Source organism: Heteronotia binoei, chromosome 16, assembly GCF_032191835.1.
Source record: "Heteronotia binoei isolate CCM8104 ecotype False Entrance Well chromosome 16, APGP_CSIRO_Hbin_v1, whole genome shotgun sequence".
Taxonomy (NCBI): domain Eukaryota; kingdom Metazoa; phylum Chordata; class Lepidosauria; order Squamata; family Gekkonidae; genus Heteronotia; species Heteronotia binoei.
The window spans coordinates 49,734,854-49,760,420 of NC_083238.1; the positions used below are offsets into that span (position 1 = coordinate 49,734,854).

At 47.0% G+C, this 25,567-nt stretch overlaps 1 protein-coding gene across 1 annotated transcript in view; it reads right to left on the minus strand.

The window, feature by feature from the left end:
• Positions 1-25,567, minus strand: part of SPATS2L (spermatogenesis associated serine rich 2 like) — a 134,991-nt gene that overhangs the window by 47,789 nt on the left and 61,635 nt on the right. Inside the window, exons 2-3 of the mRNA XM_060257299.1 lie at positions 21,391-21,452; positions 6,593-6,701 (exon numbers count right to left, since the gene is read on the minus strand). Coding sequence (XP_060113282.1) covers positions 6,593-6,701; positions 21,391-21,429 — 148 coding nt within the window. The 5' untranslated portion in view covers positions 21,430-21,452. The remainder of the gene's footprint in view (positions 1-6,592; positions 6,702-21,390; positions 21,453-25,567) is intronic.

Below are 25,567 nucleotides of genomic sequence, written 5' to 3' on the forward strand. Positions count from 1 at the left end.
TGTGACCTGCTCAGAGCCCATTTGGGAAAGGGCGGGCTATAAATGGAAAATAATAAATAATATCCTGCTGCTATCAACCTATGTCTGCCATACCAGACAGCAGGAAAGACATAGGAAATCATGATTTAGGACAACTTATTCTGCAGATTTTTGCCTTGTGTTTGGCCGCTATGCCTTGAATTTGTAACTGTTTGCTACACGCACAGCTATCTGCAGACCACTTTGGCCAACAGCAGTTTAAGGAGCGTAGTTAACTACAGAGCACAGACACAGCTATAAATTTATGCAGAGAGTGGTGTGACTGCCGACAACCTCAAGGACCACAGACTTTTTCACGGTAGGGGCTTTACCATGGAATTCTTTTAATGCCTGTCAAATCAATTCTGTGGGGTTTTTAGAAGAACTGTAAAAACAAAAGCAAAAACACTTGCTCTTTCTCAGACACTGAAGACTGATGTGGGGTTTTTTTTTTAACCCCTTCTTCTGACTGTATTTTTACAGCTGACTATTACATGAAATCTGACAGTGATTTATATGTAATGTCGTGGAAGGTCATACTACAGGATTGGTTCAACTTCTGTCAAAGAGATAAAGCTTTCAGGATAACAGTGGGAGGGACCTACATTCAATTAACCCTCACTGGGTAGTGCCTCCACCAGCACCTTTAGTCTATAAACCCCTGAGTAATGACTAACAGACACAGAAATGCATGGTGAGAACTCATTAAGGTCGAGAGGGGCTCAACAAGATTTCCTTGCCCCTCGGGAAGGAGAAACACAGTCCTTTTAAAAACCAGTGCCTGCCCCCCTCCACGTCCTTTGTTCCACATGCTTGATATTTCAATTTATATTTTTGTTCACTGTATACAAGAGAAGTCATATAGCTGGTCATTTTGGACTACCTCAGGGGTGCCAAACTTGCTTAATGTAAGAGCCACATAGAATAAACATCAGATATTTGAGAGCAGGAAGGAAGGAAGGAAGGAAGGGAGGGAGGGAGGGAGGGAGGGAAGGAGGGAGGGAAATAGATGGAAAGGGAAGGAGAGGAGAGGTAGAAAGAAAGCAACTTTAAATGCATTCTCCAAACTGCTGGCTGACTTGGCAAGGGATTTAAAGAGAGAAATGCCTTCTCCAAGCCAGTGATAGGGTGGTGGTTGCTTTCAGAGCCACCGTTTGTGTGAAAGAACCACAAGTTTAGCCACCACTGAGCTATCTGAATATTAAATTTGGATTTAAGACTATTTAATCAATGAGTCAAAAGCTTAGCTTAAGAATGGATATGCTTTGAAAAGATATAATAATGGCAGTGCACAAGTGTTTCCTGTGACAGCACAGAAGTAAATCAGAGCTGACACATACCTACCAGAGTCTGACCCAATGGTCTGCAGCTGGTTAACAAGCTTTCGCTAAGAGGCAACCTGGTTAGCATTAACTCTGGTTAACTGCAATGTGCTAACTGCTAAACCACAATTGAGGCTGGTATATATGGAGAATTTGTTCCAAAGCATTAGAGAGGACATAAAGAAGAAGACTGCAGATTTATATCCCGCCCTATACTCTGAATCTCAGAGTGGTCACAATATCCTTTACCTTCCCACCCCCCTCCCCTCACCCTGTGAGGTAGGTGAGGCTGAGAGAGCTCTTACAGCAGCTGCCCTTTCAAGGACAACTCCTACGAAAGCTACGGCTGACCCAAGGCCATTCCAGTAACTGCAAGTGGAGGAGTGGGGAATCAAACCTGGTTCTCCCAGATAAGAGTCCGCACACTTAACCACTACACCAAACTGGCTCTCCTGGTCTGCTGCCAATTTCTTTGCCATGTCTGCTGAGCTGTTAATTAATCTATGCTATGCTCTTTGTAGAGAAGTGCACTGCCACCTCCAAGGTCTCAAATGAAGGGCAGCTCTCTGTTTTGCACTTCAACATATATAAAGTATGGACAACATGCATGTATATTTTATATATACCTACATATACATCTATGGCAAACCTGACTGGGAAAACACCAGTGCAAAATATCTAAAATTTGGATCTGCCCTGATTGCAGAAAAGATGCAATGAACAGAAGAAACATGTAGCAGAAAAGGAAAGGAGATAAAAGGAACAGCCAAAGTCTGTATGCTAGCACCCATCTCTATGCAGTAGCCAGTTTGGCGTAGTGGTTAAGTGCACAGACTCTTATCTAAGAGAACCGGGTTTGATTCCCAACTCCTCCACTTGCAGCTGCTGGAATGGCCTTGGGTCAGCCATAGCTCTAGCAGAGGTTGTCCTCCAAAGGGCAGCTCCTGGGAGAGCTCTCTCAGCCCCACCTACCTCACAGGGTGTCTCTTGTGGGGGAGGAAGGTAAAGGAGATTGTGAGCTGTTCTGAGATTCAGAGTGAAGGGAGGGGTATAACTCCAATATCTTTTTCTTCTTCTACCGCTAAACAGTGTGTTGGATCTAGCACAAAACTTCTGCTGGTGCTATTTGCACAAGAGGAAACACACAAAAAAGTCTGTGGTAGCCATTTGTGTGAAGTCAAAATTAATGTATCTCCACTTGAGTTCCTGCTTGCACAAGGTACTATGATACAAACTTCCAGGTACTATGATATATATTATAGTGGAAAGCACTAGGTTTCACACAAGATCTTGAACAAGCAGAACTGTGCTAAATCTGTTTGTGTTCCCCAATATATATGGAGTTTGCCGCTGCTGCCACATGTTGGGTGACACCAACTCTTAAGGACGATGAAACCTCCCCCGTCCTGTGGGGCGGGATTTACTTAAGTACACTTTCTATACCCATCAATAAACCAAACAAACTCAGGAACTCACTCAGATAAACTTTATTAGACTCCCAAGTTTCTCCTTTAGACAGAAGGCTTAAAATATATATGGACAGAAAGAAAAAACAACAGATAACATTAGCACAGTTTCTGGATACAGTTAGAAGGCTATGCATTTAGAATTCAGATGAACTTTACCCAGCTCTTGTAGTTAAGCTTGCACTGTCATAATCTAATAACTTTTAAAGCATTAATTCTATGAAAACCTAAGTCCCATTCTAAATTAGAGATCTCTAATAAGGTTTGAAATCAACAGGAAAGGAAAGGAAAGGTCCCCTGTGCAAGCACCAGTCATTTCCGACTCTGGGGTGACGTTGCTTTCACAACGTTTTCACGGCAGACTTTTTACAGAGTGGTTTGCCATTGCCTTCTCCAGTCATCTACACTTTCTCCCCAGCAAGCTGGGTACTCATTTTACCAACCTCGGAGGGATGGAAGGCTGAGTCAACCTGGAGCTGGCTACCTGAACCAGCTTCCGCTGGGATCGAACTCAGGTCGTGAGCAGAGGGCTCCGACTGCAGTACCGCAGCTTTACCACTCTGCGCTACGGGGCTCTTCCCATTCTATATTAGAGATCTCTAATAAGGTTTGAAATCAAAAAGGATAGTTAAATTCATGGCTTGACCAGCATAGAGACCCCCTAACTCTAATGCTGTCTGCAGCTTCTGCCTAAATCCCAGGGTTTATAAAGCATTTTCCTTGGAAACTGGTATCTAATAAACTTTATATCTTATCTGATAATATGCATTACCCACATTCCAGAACTCCAACTGCACCTGCAGATGGCTTTCTGGAGGATGCTTCCGTTCTCGATCCCTATCAGTTCGGCTTTTGCCCGGGCCATGGGACGGAGACAGTGCTGGTCGCCCTGGTGGATGACCTTCAGCAGCACCTGGATCAAGGCGGCTCGGAGGTACTGATGTTCTTGGACCTACTGGCAGCGTTCGATACGGTTGACCATCGGTTGCTGACTTGCCGCCTCGCCGACGCGGGGATTCAGGAGTTGGCCCCACAATGGCTTTCCTCTTTCCTTGATGGTCGGGGCCAAAGGGTGGCGATTGGGGGTGAACTGTCCCAGAAACACACGCTTGATTGCGGGGTGCCTCAGGGGGCGGTGCTCTCCCCGATGTTGTTCAACATCTACATGCGCCCACTTGCCCAGAGGTATGGGTTGGGTTGTCACCAGTACGCTGATGACACCCAGCTCTATCTACTAATGGACAGCCAGCCTGACTGTGTCCCAGAAAATCTGGACCTGGCGTTACAAGCCGTGGCTAGATGGCTTAGGCTGAGTAGATTGAAACTAAATCCAGCGAAGACAGAGGTCCTTTGCTTGGGTCAGTGTGGTCTGGGAAGGGAAATTCCCCTACTGGCCTTTGATGGTGCGCCACTGACAATGGCGCACATGGTCAAGAGCTTGGGGGTACTACTGGAGCCTGCCCTGACAATGGAGGCCCAGATAGCAGCCACTGCTAAGTTCGCATTCTTTCATCTTAGGTGGGCGAGGCAGTTGGCCCCTTTCCTGGAGCATGGCGATCTGGCAACAGTGATCTGTGCAACCGTCACCTCGAGGTTGGACTACTGTAATGCCCTCTACATGGGGCTGCCCCTGTGCCGAACCCGGAAGTTGCAGCTAGTGCAGAATGCCGCTCCCCAAGTGGGAGCACATTCAGCCGGGGCTTCGGGGACTGCACTGGCTGCCAATAATATACCAGGTTCGGTACAAGGTGCTGGTTATCACCTTTAAAGCCCTATATGGCCTAGGACCTACCTACCTTAGGGACTGTCTCTCACCACATGTTCCCCAGAGTGTGCTTAGATCTGGTTCCCAAAATCTGCTAGTAATCCCCGGGCCGAAGGAGACCCGTCTGAAGTCAACCAGGGATAGGGCCTTTTCAATTACAGCCTCCTGCTGGTAGAACCAGCTACCAGAAGAGGTGAGGGCCTTGCGGAACCTTGGGAAGTTCCGCAAGGCCTGTAAGACGGTCCTCTTCCAGTTGGAATATAACTGACTGGTACCTAAAAACTGCGAAGGAAGGTTGTAGAATAGCACCGCACTGTTAGATCGTTTTCTGTTTTATTGTTTTAACTGTTGTAAATTATTCAATGTATTTTAATATTTATCAACCTTATTGTTTTGAATTTTATGTTGTAAGCCGCCCTGAGCCCGCCTTGGTGGGGAGGGCAGGATATAAATCAAATTATTATTATTATTATTATTAATAATAATAATAATAATTCACCCTCTGCCAAGGGATCAGTTATCGTCACTCCTTCCGGTTCCTGCTCATACCATATAAGGCTAAGGTTGCCCCCAGATAGCTTTCATCCTTTCACCTACTTTTCTGTTGTTGTTGTTCAGTCACACAGTCGAGTCTGACTCTTTGTGACCCCATGGGCAAAGTCACGCCAGGCCCTCCTGTCTTCCATCATCCTCCGAAGCCTGCTCAAATTCGTGTTTGTTACATCAGCAACGCTGTCCAGCCATCTCATCTTCTGCTGTCCCCTTCTTCTTTTGCCTTCTGTCTTTCCCAGCATCAGGGTCTTCTCCAGGGAGTGCTCCCTTCTCATTTGGTGGCCAAAGTATCTGAGCTTCAGCTTCAGCATCTGACCTTCCAGGGAACAGTCAGGGTTGATTTCCCTTAGGACTGACTGATTGGATCTTCTTGCAGTCCAAGGGACACTCAAGAGTCTTCTCCAGTATCACAGCTTGAAATCATCTATTCTTCTGTGCTCAGCCTTCCTTATGGTCCAGCTCTCACAGCTATACATTACTACTGGAAATACCATCGCTTTGACTATACGGACTTTTGTTGGCAGGGTGATGTCTCTACTTTTTATTATACTGACCAGGTTCGCCACAGCTGTCCTCCCAAGGAGCAAACGTCTTTTCTACTGACCTCCATTCTAGCAACTAACTCTTAGCCTGAAACTGTTATTAGCAATATGAATGCATGATACTGCTGGATGGCTTGGACCTCTTGTAGCTAATTTCATAAAGAGGACCAACCCCAAAAGAAATTCTGCCACATCCTGGAATGGAAATGAGCATTGGCAGAGTTCAGACCAAAACTTTTAGATTAAGCTAACAAAGACAGTGCTATATCCTTTGGAAAAGTAGGACGTTCGCATTTAGCATGACCCGTCGATTGTTTTCATCTCCGATATACCAGTGGTTCTCAAAAATTGTGGATCAGAACTCCGGACTGGCTCGCCAATGATAAGAACCCCAAAGTAGGTTATTTTCTCTCTGGTTGGTCACTAGGCCAGAAGGGAAGAGGTAGAATTAGGCAAACTGAGACAGAAGGTTCTGGAAGGCTTGATGGCAAATTTGGATTTGTCTTAGGACATAGGGTGTGATCACACACACCAAATAATTCACTTTCAATCCACTTTCTATGCCCTTTCCAACTTGATTTTACCAGATCATACAATAAAATCCAGTTGGAAAGTGAACTGAAAGTGGATTGAAAGTGCATTACTTAGAGTGTGTGACTGCAGACATAATGTACAAAATGGCCCCAAAATGTACATACTTAACGAATACTAAAAAACCCCTAAACTATAAACTTCTTCACTCAGATTCTTACTTTTTATGTCGAAGAAAGGGAAAGCAGTGTGGAATTCCTTTGCAAATGATCTCCAGAATAAATTTAGAAGGGGATCCTGTTTCATAAAGTTTGAGCGCTACAGCTTGCTTTACACAGACAATAAGCCATCTGGGACTCTGTTGTTTTCTGAAATATCTTTGTAAAGGGTACATACCGTCCATAAAAGCTTGTACAGCTCTGTCTACGTTGTTATCGAACTGCTGTAGCACTAGCACAATTTCATTGTTGCTTTTGTTAGGAACAATGGACCGCACCGCATTGATCTGTAAAGAAGAAAGAGGCCAACACAGGCAAATTAAAACACAGGAAACATCACTGTGATGCTACCAGGTATGGCATACATATGGCTGCCAAGTTTGCACAGAGTAACCAGATCCTTTTAACTCTGCCACCTGCACAAGCAGTTTTTGAAGATGGACAATCAGAACACACAGAAACATATTCTGCTCCGACGGTTGGTCGCAAACTCCTGGGTTACGCAGACAGAGAATGCGGGTCCAGAATGTGGCGGTGAAAGTCCTGACCAGAATGCCACGGATGGCGCACTTTCAACTTGTGCTGCACCAGCCGCACTGGACTTCCGGTGGAGTCCTGAGTCAGATTCAAGATTTCGGTTATGACCTTTAAGCAGGGCTTTTTTTGTAGCAGGAACTCCTTTGCATATTGATGTAGCCAATCCTCCAAGAGCTTACAGGACTCTTATTACAAGGCCTACTGTCAGCTCTTGGAGGCCTGGCTACATCGGGGTGTGTGGCCTAATATGCAAAGGAGTTCCTGCTAAAAAAAAAAAGCCTTGCCTTTAAGGCCTTCAGCGGTCTGGGACAGACGTATCTAGGGGACTGCACCCTCCACTATGTCCCTGGAAGAATATTACACTCTACTGGTCATAATTTGATAGTGATCCCCGGCCCCAAAGAGGTCCAGCTGTCCTCTATGAAGAAGAAGATGATATTGGATTTATATCCTGCCCTCCATTCCGAGTCTCAGAGTGACTTACAATCTTCTTTCCCTTCCTCCCCCACAACAGACACCCTGTGAGGTGGGTGGGGCTGAGAGGACTCTCACAGCAGCTGCCCTTTCAAGGACAACCTCTGCCAGAGCTGTGGCTGACCCAAGGCCATTCCAGCAGCTGCAAGTGGAGGAGTGGGGAATCAAACCCGGTTTTCCCAGATAAGAGTCCGCGCACTTAACCACTACGCCAAACTGGCCAAGACTGAGAGCCAGGACTTTTTCAGTCCTGGCCCTGACCTGGTGGAACTCTCTGCCAGAGAACATCAGGGTCCTGCAAGATCTTTTACAGTTCTGCAAAGCCTGTAAGGCAGAGATGTTCCGTCTGGCTTTTGATTAGGACAGCAACGGCTGCTGAGCTTGCATCTCCCCCCTCCAACGGGGTCCCCCACCACAATTCAGCATCCGGAAATACGGAACACAATTTTAATAGGATGCTGTTGGAATTTATAATTTATCTTCGTTAATTGATTTTACTGATTTTTATATGATTGTATTTATTGCCTGCTGTTGGAAATCACCCAACGCCCGCCATTTGTCAGGATGGGGCGTTAATCAAATTGAATAAATAATAATAATTGGGTACCGGACTCTGTTTCTGGCTCAATGAACTACTGACAAATCTTGTAGCTTCCTTACTTTTATACATTTGTACAAAACCTCTGTTCTTCTCCACAATGAATATACACACACACAGGAACACATGAACACCACCTTCACTGCCACAGGAGGTGACGGCGGCTGCAAGCATAGACAGCTTCAAGAGGGGACTGGATAAACATATGGAGCAGAGGTCCATCAGTGGCTACTAGCCACAAGGTATAGATGGAACTCTGTCTGGAGCAGTGATGCTCTGTATTCTTGGTGCTTGGGGGCACAGTGGAAGGGCTTCTAGCCCCACTGATGAAGCTCCTGGTGGCACCTGGTTGTTTTGGCCACTGTGTGACACAGTGTCAGACTGGATGGGCCACTGGCCTGATCCAACATGGCTTCTCTTATGTTCTTATGAAGCTGCCTTCTACCCTTGGCCCAACAAGGTCAATATTGCCTACTCAGACCAGCAGTGGCTCTCCAGGGTCTCAGGCTGAGGTCCTTCATACCACCTCCTACCTGATCCTTTTAACTGGAGATGCTGGGGATTGAACCTGGGACCTTCTGCATGCCAGGGAGCTGGCATGTGAGCCACGGCCCCTCCCCAAACGCTGTGTTGAACCTGAATTCACAACACTCCCAGTTTACACTGTCTTAGTCTAATGCCTTGGCAGGTACATCATGTTTATATGTATTATATTAGGCTTGTATACCACCCTCCCTGTACGCGGGCTCTGGGTAGTTCACAACAAATTTTGTATAAAACACATTAAAAAATTAAGATACAGTTCCAGAACCCAATAACCATATGGCGCCATCATGCAATTCTAGCCCATCCCCCAATTTACATTAGTGACGCGGGAAGAGGGGGAAAACAGATTGTGACTCATACAGTTCTTAAGAACTATTAAACAGTCAAAAACCGCTGCTGTCCTCGACTGTATATCTAGTGGAACACTGCTGTGCCTTACAGGTCCTGTGGAATTGTAACAGGTCCCACAAAGCCCTGAACCAATTTCCCACTCGCCTTCCACCACTCTGACGCTCATCTTCTCAGCGGGGCTTCCCTTCAATTTCACACTATCTGCCCCGGGGCTGCAACTAGCGTCGGCTTTTTCATGCAGCAAACAGAAACCTCTAAAAACCAGTTTCTGTTTGCTGTGCAAAAAAGCCAACGCTAGTTGCAGCCCCGGGGCAGATAGTGTGAAATCGGACGGAAGCCCCGTGGAGAAGACGAGCGTCAGAGCAGTGTAAGGCGAGTGGGAAATCAGTCTTGGTGTTAACCAGCAGAGAATTCTACCAAGTCAGAGCCAGGGCCGAAAATGACTAATTTTATTTCTCCACTGTAGGCACACAGACTGAGGGATTCTATAGCTATCTCAAATAACTAGAAAAAGTGTTATTTTGCCTAGGAGAGTGAACTTTGAAAACAAGGCTACACTGCAAACAAACCTCGATTTGGAAGTGTAGAGAACATCTATCTCAATTACTGGTCATAATTCATTAAACCAGAACACCATGTTGGGGTCTTTGCCATTTAGTGTTCGAAGTCAATGGAGATTCACTGCTTGAACTAATCGCTCCTTTCCCCCCTTCTGCTCCCTTTAAGAAAATGGAACTTTGCTTAATTTTTTAAACTGACAATGTCTGTCTGAATTGCGCAATTAGGTGCCAAGTGTGCTGTTCTAAAATGAGGATTTTCCAAGATTTTCCTTCTACTGTATTACATACAATAACTGCAGGATTGGTGCATTGTAGAAATGTCGCCTGCTGTGTTAATTTGCAATATGAAAAAGCAAGCAAATAATAAATGGAAATTAGCTGCATCCCTTCTGCAAACTGATTCATCCACGCTGCTCTTAGCTGCCCTGTTCTCTCTCTTGGCAATAATGAACCTCCCTGCTTTCCAACCAAAACTGATGCTGACATTTCCATTTATGTGTGTCCCGTAGGCCACTCGCTAAGCCCGAACTGGTTTCAGACAATTGTATACAAGCACAGCTGTGAATATCTAAACACTGTTCCAGCCTAGAGATGTTTTTGACATTTCGCGTTCAATGGAGCAGTAATTCCATGTGGTACATTCCAACAAAATTAGATGCACCCTGGCTGCCATTTCCTCGGTTTTATTCAGTTATCCAATTGTGCTAGCTGCGATTCTTCTAGTATGTTAGACTCTGATCTGGATAAAGCAACATATACTGATTTTGTCAGATCTTGGAAGCTAAGCAGAACCGGTCTTGGGTAGTATGTGGATGAGAGACCACCAAGAGAGTAAAAGGTTGTGACAGAGAGGCAGGCAACAGCAAACCACCTCTGAATATTTCTTGTCTTGAAAACCCTACGGCAGGGGTGTCAAACATGCAGTCCGGGGGCTGAATCAGGCCCCCAAGCAACTGGCTGTCATCTGCTTCCTTCTCCCTCTCTCTTGCTTCCTTCTGCATCACAGCTTGCTTTGCAAGGCTTGCTCAATCGCATAGGGCAGAGGTGGCCAATGGTAGCTCTCCAGATGTTTTTGTCTACAACTCCCATCAGCCCCAGCCATCAGCCATGCTGGCAGCTGGGACTGATGGGAGTTGTAGGCAAAAAAAACATCTGGAGAGCTACCATTGGCCACCCCTGGCATAGGAGCTAGCTACAGAGCAAAGTCTCGATTTCCTCCATTGGCTTCTCCCTTGGGGAGGAAGTGGGGAAGGGATAGCTTGCTTCAAAGGAAACTCTGGCTCTTTCCTTCCTTCCTCAGGGGACCAAGAGGGGGAGGATCCTCAGCCAATAGAAGAGAGGCTCAGTAGCTGTGCTTGCGCAACTGAGAGTGCCTGGACTGCAAGGGAAAGACACAAAGAAAGCACCTTTAAGATCAACAAGTGCCAATGTTTTCAGCATGTTTTAAATTTTAAAAAAACCGTTGTGTTTGTCTGTGTCCTTTATAACGTTTATCTCTCTGCTCCCTGGCATTACATTTCATGACACGCATGGCACAACCCGGCCTGGTCTCATTTATATCAGATCCGGCCCTCATAACAAATGAGTTCAACACCCCTGACCTAATTTGGCAGGGAATTCCCAGCAGGGAAAAAAAGCATGCTACACAAGTGCACAGTGACAAAGCTAGGTAGACTACACCTGGAAGTCCTCCTTTGACCTCCATATGAGAGCCAGTTTGGTGTAGTGGTTAAGTGTGCGGACTCTTGTCTGGGAGAACCGGGTTTGATTCCCCACTCCTCCGCTTGCACCTGCTGGCATGGTCAGCCATAGCTCTGGCAGAGGTTGTCCTTGAAAGGGCAGCTGCTGTGAGAGCCCTCTCAGCCCCACCCACCTCACAGGGTGACTGTTGTGGGGGACGAAGGTAAAGGAGATTGTGAGACACTCTGAGACTCTGAAATGCAGAGTGGAGAGCGGGATATAAATCCAATATCATCATCAACCTCAGGATATGCTTTTCCATCACCTACAGCTCAGAATTCAATGGAAATTCCACCCCCACCTCCCCAAAAGCCAGCATAACAGGAGGAAAGGATGGAGGGGTGGCAGAACTGGAACACAGGACTAAGAGTGGGCACAACAGTAAGGGACAGAGGCGATTGTTCAGGTCAACCCTGAGATTGATTATGAGGTCGTCTTGCTAAGTGTTTTTTAACTGTCTGAAGAAATAACAAATAAAAGAGGTTTATCGTCTGCCTTTCCTTGTTGGCATTTTCCGTAAGTTGTTGGCATTTTCCATAAGTCTACAATCGCTCATCACAGTAGTCGATGGCTGTGTGGATTCATATTGACAAGGGTTTGGCCTGACCTTTCTAACCGTCAAGAGGTCAAGGCCACTCTGGGTTTTTAATACATTTTGCACTGGAAAGCCCTGCCCGTAAACCACAGATCATGTCCTCATATTTCTTCCTCATTTATAGCAACATGGAAGGAAATCTGCAGCGACTAGCCTGAAAATTCAAAAGGGTCCGAACTGATGACTTCAAATGGAATTTAATAATTGCCCTGTGTTTACATGGACACGCAAGGACAGGGCGGGGGGAGATACAGGGAAGACTGCTTTGCAATTGCAATGGAAAGACAGTCTTTGGAGAAAAATCTTTCTTCAGTCTACCAGTGAAGATTACTGTGGGGGTGGAAAGTGCTGACAAGTCACAGCTAACTTATGGAGACCCCGATGGAGTTTTCAAGGCAAGAGATGTTCAGAGGTGGTTAGCTATTGCCCAAGGGAAGGGAATTGAAAACAAATCAGCCAGTATCATAATAAAAGGTAGTTCCTTGTGCAAGCACCAGTCATTTCCGACTCAGGGGTGACGTTGCTTTCACAACGTTTTCGCGGCAGACTTTCTACGGGGTGGTTTGCCATTGCCTTCCCCAGTCACCTACACTTTCCCCCCAGCAAGCTGGGTACTCATTTTACTCATTTTCGGAAGGATGGAAGGCTGAGTGGTTTTCATGGCAGACTTTTTATGGGGTGGTTTGCCATTGCCTTCCCCAGTCACCTACACTTTCCCCCCAGCAAGCTAGGTACTCATTTTACCGACCTCAGAAGGATGGAATAATAATAATAATAACAACAACAATAATAATACCTTTTATTTATATCCTGCCCTCCCCACCGAGGCAGGGTCAGGGCGGCTCACAACATATAAATACAATGTACAATAAAACCATAATTCACAATAATTACAATTATATAAAACCATCATTAAATCATAAAATCAACTTGTATTAAAATTAACGTTATGGTGCTATGACTCAGATCTTCTATAAAATTCAGTGGCTAAAACATATCCAGCGAATCTTTCTTGGCTCGCTATTAAGTGAAGGCTATTTTAAAGAGGTAGGTCTTGCAGGCCCTGCGAAATTGGTCTAGACACCGCAGGGCCCGCACCTCCTCCGGGAGTTGGTTCCACAATAGTGGAGCTGCAATGGAGAAGGCCCGATCCCGAGTAGTCTTCAATCTGGCCTCCCTTGGCCCAGGGATATTCAGCTGGTTCTTTCCAGCTGATCTCAGCGCTCTCTGGGGTTCGTATGGGGAGAGACGGTCCCTCAAGTAGGCAGGTCCTCAGCCATATAGGGCTTTAAAGGTAATAACCAGCACTTTGTAACGAACTCGGTACACCACTGGCAGCCAGTGCAGTCCGCGCAGCCCCGGCCGTATGTGCTCCCATCTTGGGAGTCCCAACAACAGCCTAGCTGCCGCGTTCTGCACTAGCTGCAGCTGCCGGGTTCGGCACAAGGGCAGCCCCACGTAGAGGGCGTTACAGTAGTCCAGTCTCGAGGTGACCGTTGCATGGATCACCATTGCTAGATCCCGGCGCCCAAGGAAGGGGGCCAACTGCTTCGCCCGTCGAAGATGAAAAAACGCGGACTTGGCAGTGGCCGCTATCTGTGCCTCCATTGATAATGAAGGCTCCAGAAGAACCCCCAAGCTCTTGACCCTATGGGCTGCTTTCAGCGGCACACCGTCAAAAACCGGGAGAGGAATTTCCCTTCCCGGGGCACCATGGCCCAAGCAAAGGACCTCTGTCTTCGTTGGATTCAACTTCAACCCACTCAGCCTGAGCCAACCTGCCACGGCCTGCAATGCTAGGTCCAGGTTTTCCGGGACGCAGTCAGGCCGGCCGTCCATTAGTAGATAGAGCTGGGTGTCATCTGCATATTGGTGGCACCCAAGCCCAAACCTCCGAGCAATCTGGGCAAGGGGGCGCATGTAGATGTTAAATAACATTGGAGAGAGAACTGCACCTTGTGGCACCCCACACACTGAGTCAACCTGATCCGGCTACCTGAACCAGCTTCTGCTGGAATCGAACTCAGGTCGTGAGCAGAGGCTCCGACTGCAGTACTGCAGCTTTACCACTCTGCGCCTCAGGGCTCTTTGCCCCTGTATAAATCAATGGTGCAGCCTCATTTGGAGTACTGTGTACAATTCTGGTCATTGCACCTCAGAAAAGATATTATAGTGTTGGAAAAAGTGCAGAAAAGGGCAACTTGAGTGATTAAAGGTTTGGAACACTTTCCCTATGAAGAAAGGTTAAAACAATTCGGCCTCTTTAGCTTGGAGAAACGTCGACTGCAGGGTGACATGATAGAGGTTTACAAGATTATGCATGGGATAGAGAAGGTAGAGAAAGAACTCCTTTTCTCCCTTTCTCACAATACATGAACTCATGGGCACTCAATGAAATTGCTGAGCAGTCGGGTTAGAACAGATAAAAGGAAGTAGTTCTTCACCCAAAGGGTAATTAACATGTGGAATTCACTGCCACAGGAGGTGGCGGCAGCTACAAGCATAGACAGCTTCAAGAGGGGAATGGATAAACGTATGGAGCAAAGGTCCATCAATGACTATTAGCCACAGCGTATTGTTGGAACTCTCTGTCTGGGGCAGTGATGTTCTGTATTCTTGTGCTTGGGGGGGGGCACAGTGGAAGGGCTTCTAGCCTCACTGGTGGACCTCTTGATGACACTTCGGTTTTTTGGCCACTGTGTGACACAGAGTGTTGGACTGGATGGGCCATTGGCCTGATCCAACATGGCTTCTCTTATGTTCTTAAGACAGGGACGCAGAGTAGGGTTGCAGTTTCCCAGTTGCGTGTGCGGTAAGTACTATCAAGCTGGTTCTGACTCATAGCGACCGTATTAATCAATGTCCTCCAAAACTGCCTATTGTTAACCACCTTGTTCAGGTCTTACAAACCGAGGGCTGTGGTTTCCTTGAGTAGTAACCCATTTTGTGTCGGCCAGTTTGGTGTAGTGGCTAAGTGCGCGGGCCCTTATATGGGAGAAAAACAGGTTACTCACCTGTAATTGATGATCTTCGAGTGGTCATCTGTGCAGTCACACACATGGGTTTTCCTATCAGGACGAACCCTACCTCGGAGATTTTAAAAAGCTAGCCTAGGCGTTATTTTTGGCGCGCACTCCCTCTCGCTCTGGGGAGCAGGCATCCACTGCGCATGCCTGTAGCGCGAGGGAGGCGCCCAACCCACTCAGTTTCTTTCCCCGCCGCTGACATAATAGGAGCGCGGATATATAAGACAAGTAGCCAGCAGCGGGGACGGCTGGGCGGGCGTGTGTGACTGCACAGATGACCACTCGAAGATCATCAATTACAGGTGAGTAACCTGTTTATCTTCTTCGTGGTCTCTGTGCAGTCCCACACATGGGTGACTGATAAGCTGACCTGCAAGGCGGTGGGTGCTGGCACTAGAGTTGGAGGAAGAAATAGTGCAAAGGTTAGTGCAACATAGTCAGCACATTATAGGCTATAAGGTAAGTAACTACTCACCAAGCCCGGACCAGCTTCTTAGTCAAAGATGGAGCGAAGAACTGCCTGTCCGAAGGATGCATCCCGCCTAGCACGAACGTCCAAAGCGTAGTGCATGGCGAAGGTCGAGGAGGAAGACCAAGCGGCAGCAGCGCAAATGTCCTCCATGGATACACCCCTGGCAAGGGCAGATGACGTTGACAGAGCTCTTGTAGAATGAGCTCTTATGGCAGATGGGACTGGTTGCTTCGCGAGTTTGTAGCACAGCTCTATAGCAGCAACCAACCATTTTGATAGTCTCTGTGTAGATATCTTTTTTCCCTTATGACGGCGGCCGTAGGCCACAAAAAGTCTGGAGTCTGTGCGGAACGATGCAGTTCTATCTATATAAAAGGCGAGTGCTCTTCTCACGTCTAGACAGTGTAGAGCTTCTTGGCCCTTATCCGTAGGCCGTTGGAAAAAAGCAGGTAAGGTAGTGGTTCTATGCAGATGGAATGCGGAGACCACCTTCGGTAAGAAAGCGGGATCTGGCCGTAACACCACCTTATCATGGTGAAACATGGTGTAAGGCGAGTCCGCTCTGAACGCGCAGAGATCACTTGCTCTTTTAGCAGAGGTGAGTGCAACTAAAAGTGCCGTTTTCCATGAGAGGAGGTGAAGTGGTATCGTAGCCATAGGTTCGAAAGGCGGTTTTACTAGTTGGCTAAGCACTAGTGACAAACTCCAGCTAGGATACATTTGCCGCAGTGGTGGGTGCAAATGTAAGATTCCCTTTAAGAAGGATTTCGCAGCAGGGTGTGAGAAAACAGTTCGACCCTGTACATGCGGGTGAAAAGCTGAGATTGCTGCCAGGTGCACCTTCAGAGAGGAGTACGTAAGGCCCTTTTCTGACAAATGCAGTGTATACGCTAAGATTTGAGGCATGGAAGCCGAGGAGGGGCTGAAATTATGCTTGGTAGCGTAGATGGAAAACCTTTTCCATTTCATGGAATATGACTTCCTTGTTGACGGTTTCCTTGCATTAAGGAGAACGTGTCTTACTCCTTCAGGAAAGTCTGAGAGCATATCCTCCAGGCCGTTAGGCGAAGCCTGTTCGGGTCGTGGTGCAGAACCCTGCCGTTCTGCTGGGACAGGAGGTTGTGTGCCAGAGGGAAGTGATGGTAAGTGTTTTCTGACAGGAGGAGAAGGGTTGTGAACCATGGCTGGCGTGGCCACCATGGCGTCACTAGAATGCAATCTGTGTTGTCCAGTTGAATTTTCTGTATGCACCGTGTTATTAGCGGAAAGGGAGGGAAGAGGAAGTGTAGTGGACCGGTCCACGTTTGTATGAAGGCATCCCCTGCAGACTGTTGTGAGGGCGGACCTCTCATAAAAAAGATCGCACACTGTGCATTGTCTGGTGCAGCAAACGCATCTATTGACGGAGTTCCGAATTTCCGGAATACTGGCAGAAGGTATGACCGGTGGAGTGACCACTCGTGGTCGTTGATGGAATATCTGCTCAGTCTGTCCGCTTGAATATTCTGTACGCCAGGAAGATGTACCGCAGTGAGGTGGATCTGATGGGCAATACTCCAATGCCACAGGTGCATTGCTCTTTTGCAAAGGCGGGTGGATGCTGTCCCTCCTTGCCTGTTTATATAAAAAACCGTCGCCACATTGTCTGAGGCGATTTGTACGTGTAGGCCTTGAAGAGATGGAAGAAACGATTTTAACGCTCTGTGAACAGCTAGAAGCTCTAAGCAATTGATGTGGAGCGACTGTTCGTACGGTGTCCATTGCCCCTGGACCGTGAGTACGTCGAGATGAGCTCCCCAGCCCCATCTCGAGGCGTCTGTTGTAACCACTGCTGAGGGGCTTGGCCGTAAAAAGGGCATTCCCGCAAGCAGGTGAGCTCGAACTGTCCACCATTCGAGCGAAGGGAGGATGTGGTTTGGAACAGTGAGGACCGTTCCTTGAGATTGGTGTTGGGGTCGAAACGCGCGGACGAACCAGATTTGTAGGGTTCGCATGCGTAGTCTTGCGTGTGTCAGAACTGCCGTTGTGGCTGCCATAAGTCCTAACATGCGCTGAATGTTGAAGGCCGGTTGTTTGGGTTGTCGCATTATTTGTGTGGCCAGCGTCTGAATGGAGGATATCCTGTCCACAGGAAGATACGCCTTGTGGTCCGTGGTGCACAAACGAGCCCCAATAAACTGAATGTCTTGAGTTGGGGTAAGGTGTGACTTTTGATGATTGACCTGGAGGCCCAGGTTTGCTAGGAGCGCAAGTGTGATGGAAATGTCCTTCATCAACTGCGTCCTTGAGGCTCCCACAAGGAGCCAATCGTCTATGTATGGGTAGGTTGCAACGCCGCGTTGTCTGAGGTATGCTGCAATAACCGCCATACATTTCGTGAATGTCCGTGGTGCCGTGGAAAGTCCGAAGGGCAGAGCTCGGAACTGGTAGTGGTTGTTGCCAACGGCGAAGCGCAGAAACTTTCTGTGGCATTGGTGTATTGTCAGGTGGAAGTATGCGTCCTGTAAATCTACCAGTGCCATCCAGGAGTTTCTGGGGATTAAGGGCAGAATCGATTGTAAAGTGATCATTCTGAATTTTCTGTGGCGGATGAATTTGTTTAGGGCTCTTAGATCCAGAATCGGGCGCTGTCCCCCATCCCTTTTCGGGACTAGAAAGTACCTGGAATAAAAACCTGTCCGATGATACTGGACTGGGACAGGCTCTATAGCCGCTTTGGCTATTAAGGTGTCTATTTCTTCCTGAAGGGAAGGTGATGGGGGAGTGGAAACAAAATGATGTCTTTTTGGTGGTGCTTGAAACTCTATGGAGTAGCCCCTCAAAATAATGTTCAGAACCCATTTGTCCGTGGTTATTTGCTGCCAATTGTCGAGAAATGGAAGAAGTCTGGAGACGTGCTGAATTGGTAGAGGTAGAAAGTCAAAGAGACTGCTTTGATGAAGATGCAGCCTTTTTAGGTGGTTGTGGTCTCTGCTGTCTCTGGTTAAAGGATTGCTTTGGAGGAGGAGCCTTACGTTTCCAGTATTCAGATTGTCGAGGGGATCTGGAACGTTTGAAGGGCGTTGGTTTCCATGATCTGGGCTTATAGCTCTGTTGTTGTTGTTGCTGTTGGGCTACCCCCAATCTTTTCGCTCGTTTGCGGCTGTCGTCCACGGTGGAGAGTATATCGTCCGTTGTGGCATTAAAGAGACCTTGTCCATCGAAGGGAAGGTCTTCTATTTTGAATTTTAGATCGGGCTGCAACGAAGAGGATCGAAGCCAAGCGTGTCGTCTTAGGGCAATTGAGGCGGCCATCGCCTTGGAAGTGCACCCCACAGAGTGACGGATGGTGTTTATCTGTTGCTTTGAAATCCTGTTGAGCTCCTGAAGCAGCTTGCAGGCTTGTTTCTGGGAGGGCTCAGGCAGGGCAGAGACGAGCGTATTCAGTTGGGAGGAGATATTGTGGGAATACGCGGCGAAGTATGCTAGGTAATTGTTGATTTTGGCAGTTGCCGTCGAGATTGAATACATTTTCCTTCCAAGAGTATCTAACTTCCTGCCTTCCTTCTCAGGGGGTACCGGGTGGCGGGTCTGTTTAGTTTTAGAAGATGAATGCACTATCAGAGAATTCGGTGCTGGATGGCTAAATAAAAATTTCGAATCCGGTGCTTGGATCCTATAAAGGGATTCAATGCGTTTTGAAGTTGGGGGAATGGAGGCTGGGTTGTCCCAAGCTTCTTTGATGGCTTCTAGGTGTACCGGCAGCATCGGCAGAAAGGAACCAGCAGGTAAATCTGAGTGCACCAAGTCGTGTACCACGTCTGTCACCTTGGGTGCATCCGAAGTAAGAGTTACGTTAAGTGCAGAGGCCATATTGGCAATCAAGTCCAGGTATGTCTTTGCCCCTTCGGACGGTGACAAATCCGCGGGCTTGGCGATATCCGAGGCGGGGGACCCAGGGGACATGGACTGTATCGAGTCCGATGATTGAGCGTCGGATTCAGCATCAGAGTCAGGTTCGGGTTCAGGTGGGTCCGGTCTGGTTGGAGTCGTGCTTTTGGGTTCCACTGGAATCGCACCTCTAGGTTTAGAAGTCGAAGTGGAAGGAGTCGGAGACGGCTGTTTCGGTAGTTGCTTGCTCCGTTGGACAGGAGTCGCTTCCTTGGATGGGTTCCTGTGATAATCGGTTCGGTACCGAGAATGGTGGTATCCGCAACATGCATGGGATTCGATGGAAGGAGACCTTGAAGCATAATGGCGTCGCCTCGGGGACATGGATGGGGACCGAGATCTCGGGTTGTAGCGATGGCGGTCCCTCCCTCTACTAGGGGATCTCTCCGGGAAACGCGTATGATGGTACCGATATCTCTCTATGCTGGGGGACCTGGCTGGGAACCGATGCGCATCGAAGTACCTGTAAGCGTCATGTTTGTACTGGATGGGATTCGACATATCGCGGAACGATCTAGGATCGATGTGGTGTCGAGTCCACTGTTGCGGGTCTCGAATCGGCTCCAGAGCAGGGTCTAGCATGGATCCTTGCGGGGAAGGGGATCGGGACGGAATAGGAATAACTTCTTCCGTCTGTTGGTGCGGCGACTCCGTAGCCGGGGTGGTCACTTCCTGTGTGTCGGATCCGGGAGTGGAGGGCTCGCATTGCGATTCGGGCTCGTTCTGTTGTTCGGAAGATTTTCTCGAGTCCCTCGGAATCTTCGGGTCCTTCGGGTCTGTCGGTTTCCGCGGAGCCTTCGGATCGGACGGTTTTCTCGAATCCTTCTGGCCCTTCGGGTCGGAATGCTTATGTTTCTTAGTGTGCTTCCCGCCCTTTGGTTTAGTCGCCGCGGCCGTTTGTTCTGACGTTCTCGCGCCGTCGCCGGCTTTCGCGGCATCGCCGGACTTATGCTTGCTGGGAACAATGGCCACTGAAGCTGCCGACCGTGCGCCGTCCCCTTGGGGAGTCAGTAGGGGGGGCGACTTACTTGCTGACGAAGATTGCGACATATCAGGCTGGAGCACAGACTCCATTAAGTGGCTTCTGAGTCTAGCGGCTCTGTTTTTGCGCGCCTGTTTGCAGAATTGAAGGCAATGCGCACAGGCGTCCACTTTATGGGATTCTCCCAAACAGAACAAGCAAAGCGAATGCCCGTCCGATGTAGGGATTTTCGCCCTACAGCGCGAGCACCTTTTGAAGGTTATTTTACTGTCCCTTCCTTCCATACGCCCGGGGGGGGGGGTGGGGGTGGGGGAAGGGAGGTCTGAGGAAAAGCGGGGAAGATATTTATCTAATTTTTTTTTTTTTTTTTTTTTGAAGATAAGAATATGAAGAAATAGCGAAGGATGAAATAAGAGGAAACTTGAAGAAACGGAGGCTAGATATCTGAGGTAAGTGAGGAGCGCAACGAGGTAGGACTATCCCGGGCGGCGGTTGGAAAGAAACTGAGTGGGTTGGGCGCCTCCCTCGCGCTACAGGCATGCGCAGTGGATGCCTGCTCCCCAGAGCGAGAGGGAGTGCGCGCCAAAAATAACGCCTAGGCTAGCTTTTTAAAATCTCCGAGGTAGGGTTCGTCCTGATAGGAAAACCCATGTGTGGGACTGCACAGAGACCACGAAGAAGATCCCGGTTTGAGTCCCCATCCCTCCACGTGCACCTGCTGATGTGACCTTGGGTTCTCAAAGCTGTTCTGCTCCAGAGCAATTCTGGGAGAGCTCTCTCAGCCCCACCTACCTCTCAGGGTGTCTGTTGTGGGGAGGGGAAGGGAAAGGAGATTGTAAGCCGCTCTGAGACTCCTTTGGCTAGCGAAGGCTGGGGTACAAATCCAATCTCTTCTTCTTATCTTCTTTTCTTGATGCCTTCAAATTTTCCCAGTATTGTTTTTCTTTTCTAGTGACTCTTGTCTTCTAATAATGTGACCAAGGTACAATGACCTCAGTTTAGTCATTTTAGTCCTCAACTAGCCCAGTGTTTTTAGCTAATACTGGGTGGCGCTGATCCTAGATCTCCTGCACCGGTCAGTATGCAGGTCAGTATTACAAATCCACAGGATCTAGACTTAGGAGCACTGTCTACCCAGCACAGCATCTGAATTAAGAAGTCCTACCTTTTCCTTGATGTTTCCTTGTGAACTGATTCCCGCCATTTCAGGATCAACGTGGATAACAGCTGGAAGACAAAAACAAACAAATAAATATGCACCACTGAACTAACTGAGGTGGGATTTACTTTTGTACACCTCAGTACTTTTGTACCCTCAGAAACCCAGACAACCTGCAGTTTTCAGAAGGCTAATACATGCAAACAAATAAGTTTCAAGACCATACAGATAAACTTTATTAGACTCCAGGTTTCTTCTCCAGACAGAAGGCTTAAAATATAGATAGAAAAACAAAGCAATTAGATAACAGTACATTTCAGAATACTTAGAATTCAGTCCCAGTTCCATAAAAAAGGTAAAGGTAGTCCCCTGTGCAAGCACCAATTGTTTTCGACTCTGGGGTGATGTTCCTTTTGCAATGTTTTCACGGCAGATTTTTTTACGGAGTGGTTTGCCATTGCCTTCCCCAGTCATCTACACTTTCCCCCCAGCAAACTGGGTACTCATTTTACCGACCTCTTAAGGATGGAAGGCTGAATCAACCTGGAGCCGGCTACCTGAACCAGCTTTCACTGGGATCGAACTCAGGTCATGAGCAGAGGGCTCCGAGTGCAGTACTGCAGCTTTACCACTCTGCAGTTCTATAGTTAAGCATAATTCTACGAAAAGTCTAAGTCCCTATTCCAGGGACTACACCCTGTAAATCTACATTTTCTCAGTTAGACTCTTAAGTCCCAAGTTCCATTTTTGGCATGACCAGCATAGAGACAGTCTCGTGTCTCAAGTGCAGATCAGCTACTTCTGCTCAAAATTCCAGGGTTTATAAAGAGTTTTCCTCAAGAAACTGGTATCACAATTTATATCTTATTTGATAATATGTCATCTACATTCCAAAACCACCAGCTGCATCAGCAGATGGTGTCTCACATCCGTCAATGGACCAGTTATCTTTTACTCTATCCGGTTCCTCTCATACCTCTTAACAACAGCAATTATGCTGCCAAATCAAAACATATAAGGCTAAGATTGCACTCAGATACCTTGTATCTTTCACCTTGTTTCTACTGACCTACATTTCTAGCAGCTAACTCTCAGCCTAAACTGCTATTAGCAATATGAATGCTTGAACTCCTGTGGCCAATTTCACAAGAGAACCAACCCCAAAAGAAATTCTGCCACACTAACAAACCAACGCATTACGTTAGAAAGAAAACAGCTTCCGACAGACCATTTCTTTAATTTTTGCTATTTCTATAAAGAATCTTGTCAACTATGGGAATGTATTTAAGCTTGGATAATGTTAAGTTTTAAATTCAAATGGCAAATGCAGTTCAAAGTACTAGCATGAAATGAGATTGCCATTTCTTTTTTACCGGTCCATACCGCCAGGGCTTGAACAGCAGATATTAACAATGATAATTCCACAAAAAGATTCATCTGCAAATTTCCAGTAAAGCAGAGAAGTTCAGCATTGACTGTAACTGAACTTCTTAAGGAAGGTGCCACATTAACAAACTCTATAAATAGCCTACCAACGGCCTTTAAACTAACAGCACAGAAAAAGCAGACACGTTTTCACCTCATACTTTTCATAGAATGATGCTTGACTGTAGAACTGGGACTGAATTCTAACTGTATAACTGTATTCTGAAATATACTGATGCTATCTAATTGCTTTAACTAAAGATTCCTATGTTTTTTCCCCTCATAACTCGTGGAAAGATTCCTCTGAAAGAGAGGGAGGTGTATCATTCCTGTTAATTCAGCCTCTGAATACTAAATACAGTCAACGCAGGGTAGGTCTAGAAAGCTTGCAAAGAAAAGCTTTGTCAAGCTTGAATGCTGACTTCAATGCTTCACCTTTCTTCCGCGGCATCTCGTTCACATTTCCGATTCTGAAATGTCACTTTAACGCTCAGCCGTGCTGCTTGTCCACAGAGGAAACGAAAGCAAGGAAGAAAACCCGGAGAGGGGGAAACAGAAGCTTCTTTTATTGAAACGCAGCCTCGCCTTCCGAGGCTGGTTTCTAAGCACATGTTTTCTGAGAAAAGAAAATGCTTTCTATTGATTTCTTCTGTAGCGGGGACAAGCTGGCTGTGAACGTTTGGATTCTATATTCTCATTCAAGCTTCACAAGCCGGAGCCTCGCAAAACTGGAGGTTTCGCATAACAGCCATCCTCTAGCAAAGGCTACAGAAAGCTTTTTTTGTTTGAGGAAGGTTTTCTCTTCCATATGGAAGGCTTTGTGGCTTTCTCTTTTCACACAGAACTGAAACAGAGCAGCATTCACTGAGGTGAAAACGGGCAAATTCTATACCAGAAAGATAAAGATATACAAGTGTGCTGTAATGTAGAGGTTGAAGGTAATGTTAACAAAGAAAGCATAGTTTCGGTTATCTTCCCAATGCAAACATAGAAATGTTCGTTGCCATGTTTCCCCCCCCCCCCATAACTCGTGGAAATAAATGATGAGGTAAGAAATGTCAAGAAATTAAAGGACAGTCAATAACATAAGCTGCGGAGAAAGATTCACATCCAGTAGCACTTTAGACACCAACAAGAATGTATAAACTTTGTTTTCTGAAGAAGGGAGCTTTTTAACTCTTAAAAGCTTATACTGGGACGGCCAAACCACGACTCAGGAGTCACATGTGGCTCTTTCAAATATTGTGTGACTCTCAAAGCCCCCATCGCCACGTAGAAGAAGAAGGAGAAGGCATTTGTCTCTTTAAATCACTTCTCCAAGCCAAGTCAGAGGTTTGCAGAATGCATTTAAAGTTGCTTTCATTTCACCTCTCCCTCCCTCCCTCCCCTCTGCCTGCCTGCCTTCCTTCCCTGTGGCTCTCAAACATCTGATTGTTCATGTCTTGTGGCTATCAAACATCTGACATTTATCCTGGAGCTTACAGTAGGCCCTGTACTAACAGCTCAGTAAGCTCTTGGAGGATTGGCTACATCAAGGGGGTGTGGCCTAATATGCAAAGGAGTTCCTGCCACAAAAAAAGCCCTGCATCCATTCTACGTGCCTTTCTCATTAAGCAAATTTGGCCCCCCCAGCTTATAACCTGGACACTTTGTTGGATTCAGATGGTGCTCTTCTACTGTAGACAAACATGGCTGCTCACCTGAAACTCATATAAACTGGAGTTTCTGTGTTACATTCAAGGCAGTCCCATGTATAACACTACAGTAGTCAATTATGGAAATTACAGAACATGGCGCTTCCTGGCAACTAACCCCCCCCCCCCCAAATATGTAACATTTGAGGAAATGTTCACTAGTGTACAGCATTTATTTTCTTTTGAGCTGAAGCTGTTTGCCCCTTCAACTGTTTGATATTGATTATTCCTGGAAGGTTGGTTCCCACAAGACTTTTTGTTAATATCAGATATACAAGCAGTGCATCAAATGTTAGCGATATTTGCTTGCATTACGGTTCCCATTTCACACATATGCATAAGACGGACTTTTGTGTTTTGAAGAAGAACATATTGAGCCAGTGTGGTATAAGAGGAAGAAGATATTGGATTTATATCCCGCCCTCCACTCCGAAGAGTCTCAGAGCGGCTCACAGTCTCCTTTACCTTCCTCCCCCACAACAGACACCCTGTGAAGTGGATGGGGCTGAGAGGGCTCTCACAGCAGCTGCCCTTTCAAGGACAACCTCTGTCAGAGCTATGGCTGACCCAAGGCCATGCTAGCAGGTGCAAGTGGAGGAGTGGGGAATCAAACCCGGTTCTCCCAGATAAGAGTCCGTACACTTAACCACTACACCAAACTGGGGGTTAAAGTGTCGGTCTAGGACAAGGTTGGCCAAACTGAGGTTTGAGACCCACATGTAGCTCTTTCACACATACTGTGTGGCTCTTGAAGCCAGAGGCTTGGATAATGCTTCCAAAGTTAAAGTTGCTTTCTTTCCACTTCTCCCTTCCTCCCCATCTATCTTCCCTTCCCTCGTTTCGGCTCTCAAACATCTGATATTGATTCTATGTGGCTCTTACATTAAGCAAATTTGGCCACTCCTGCTCTAGGATGTGGCAGGTTCCAGGTTCAAATCCTACAGAAGTTTGCTGGGTGTTCTTAGGCTAGTCACACAACTTAAAAGACTGTTATGAGGATAAAATTGAGGAGAGCTGTTTTGGATCTCCATTCTGGAGAAAAGAAGTAAAATAATTAAACACAG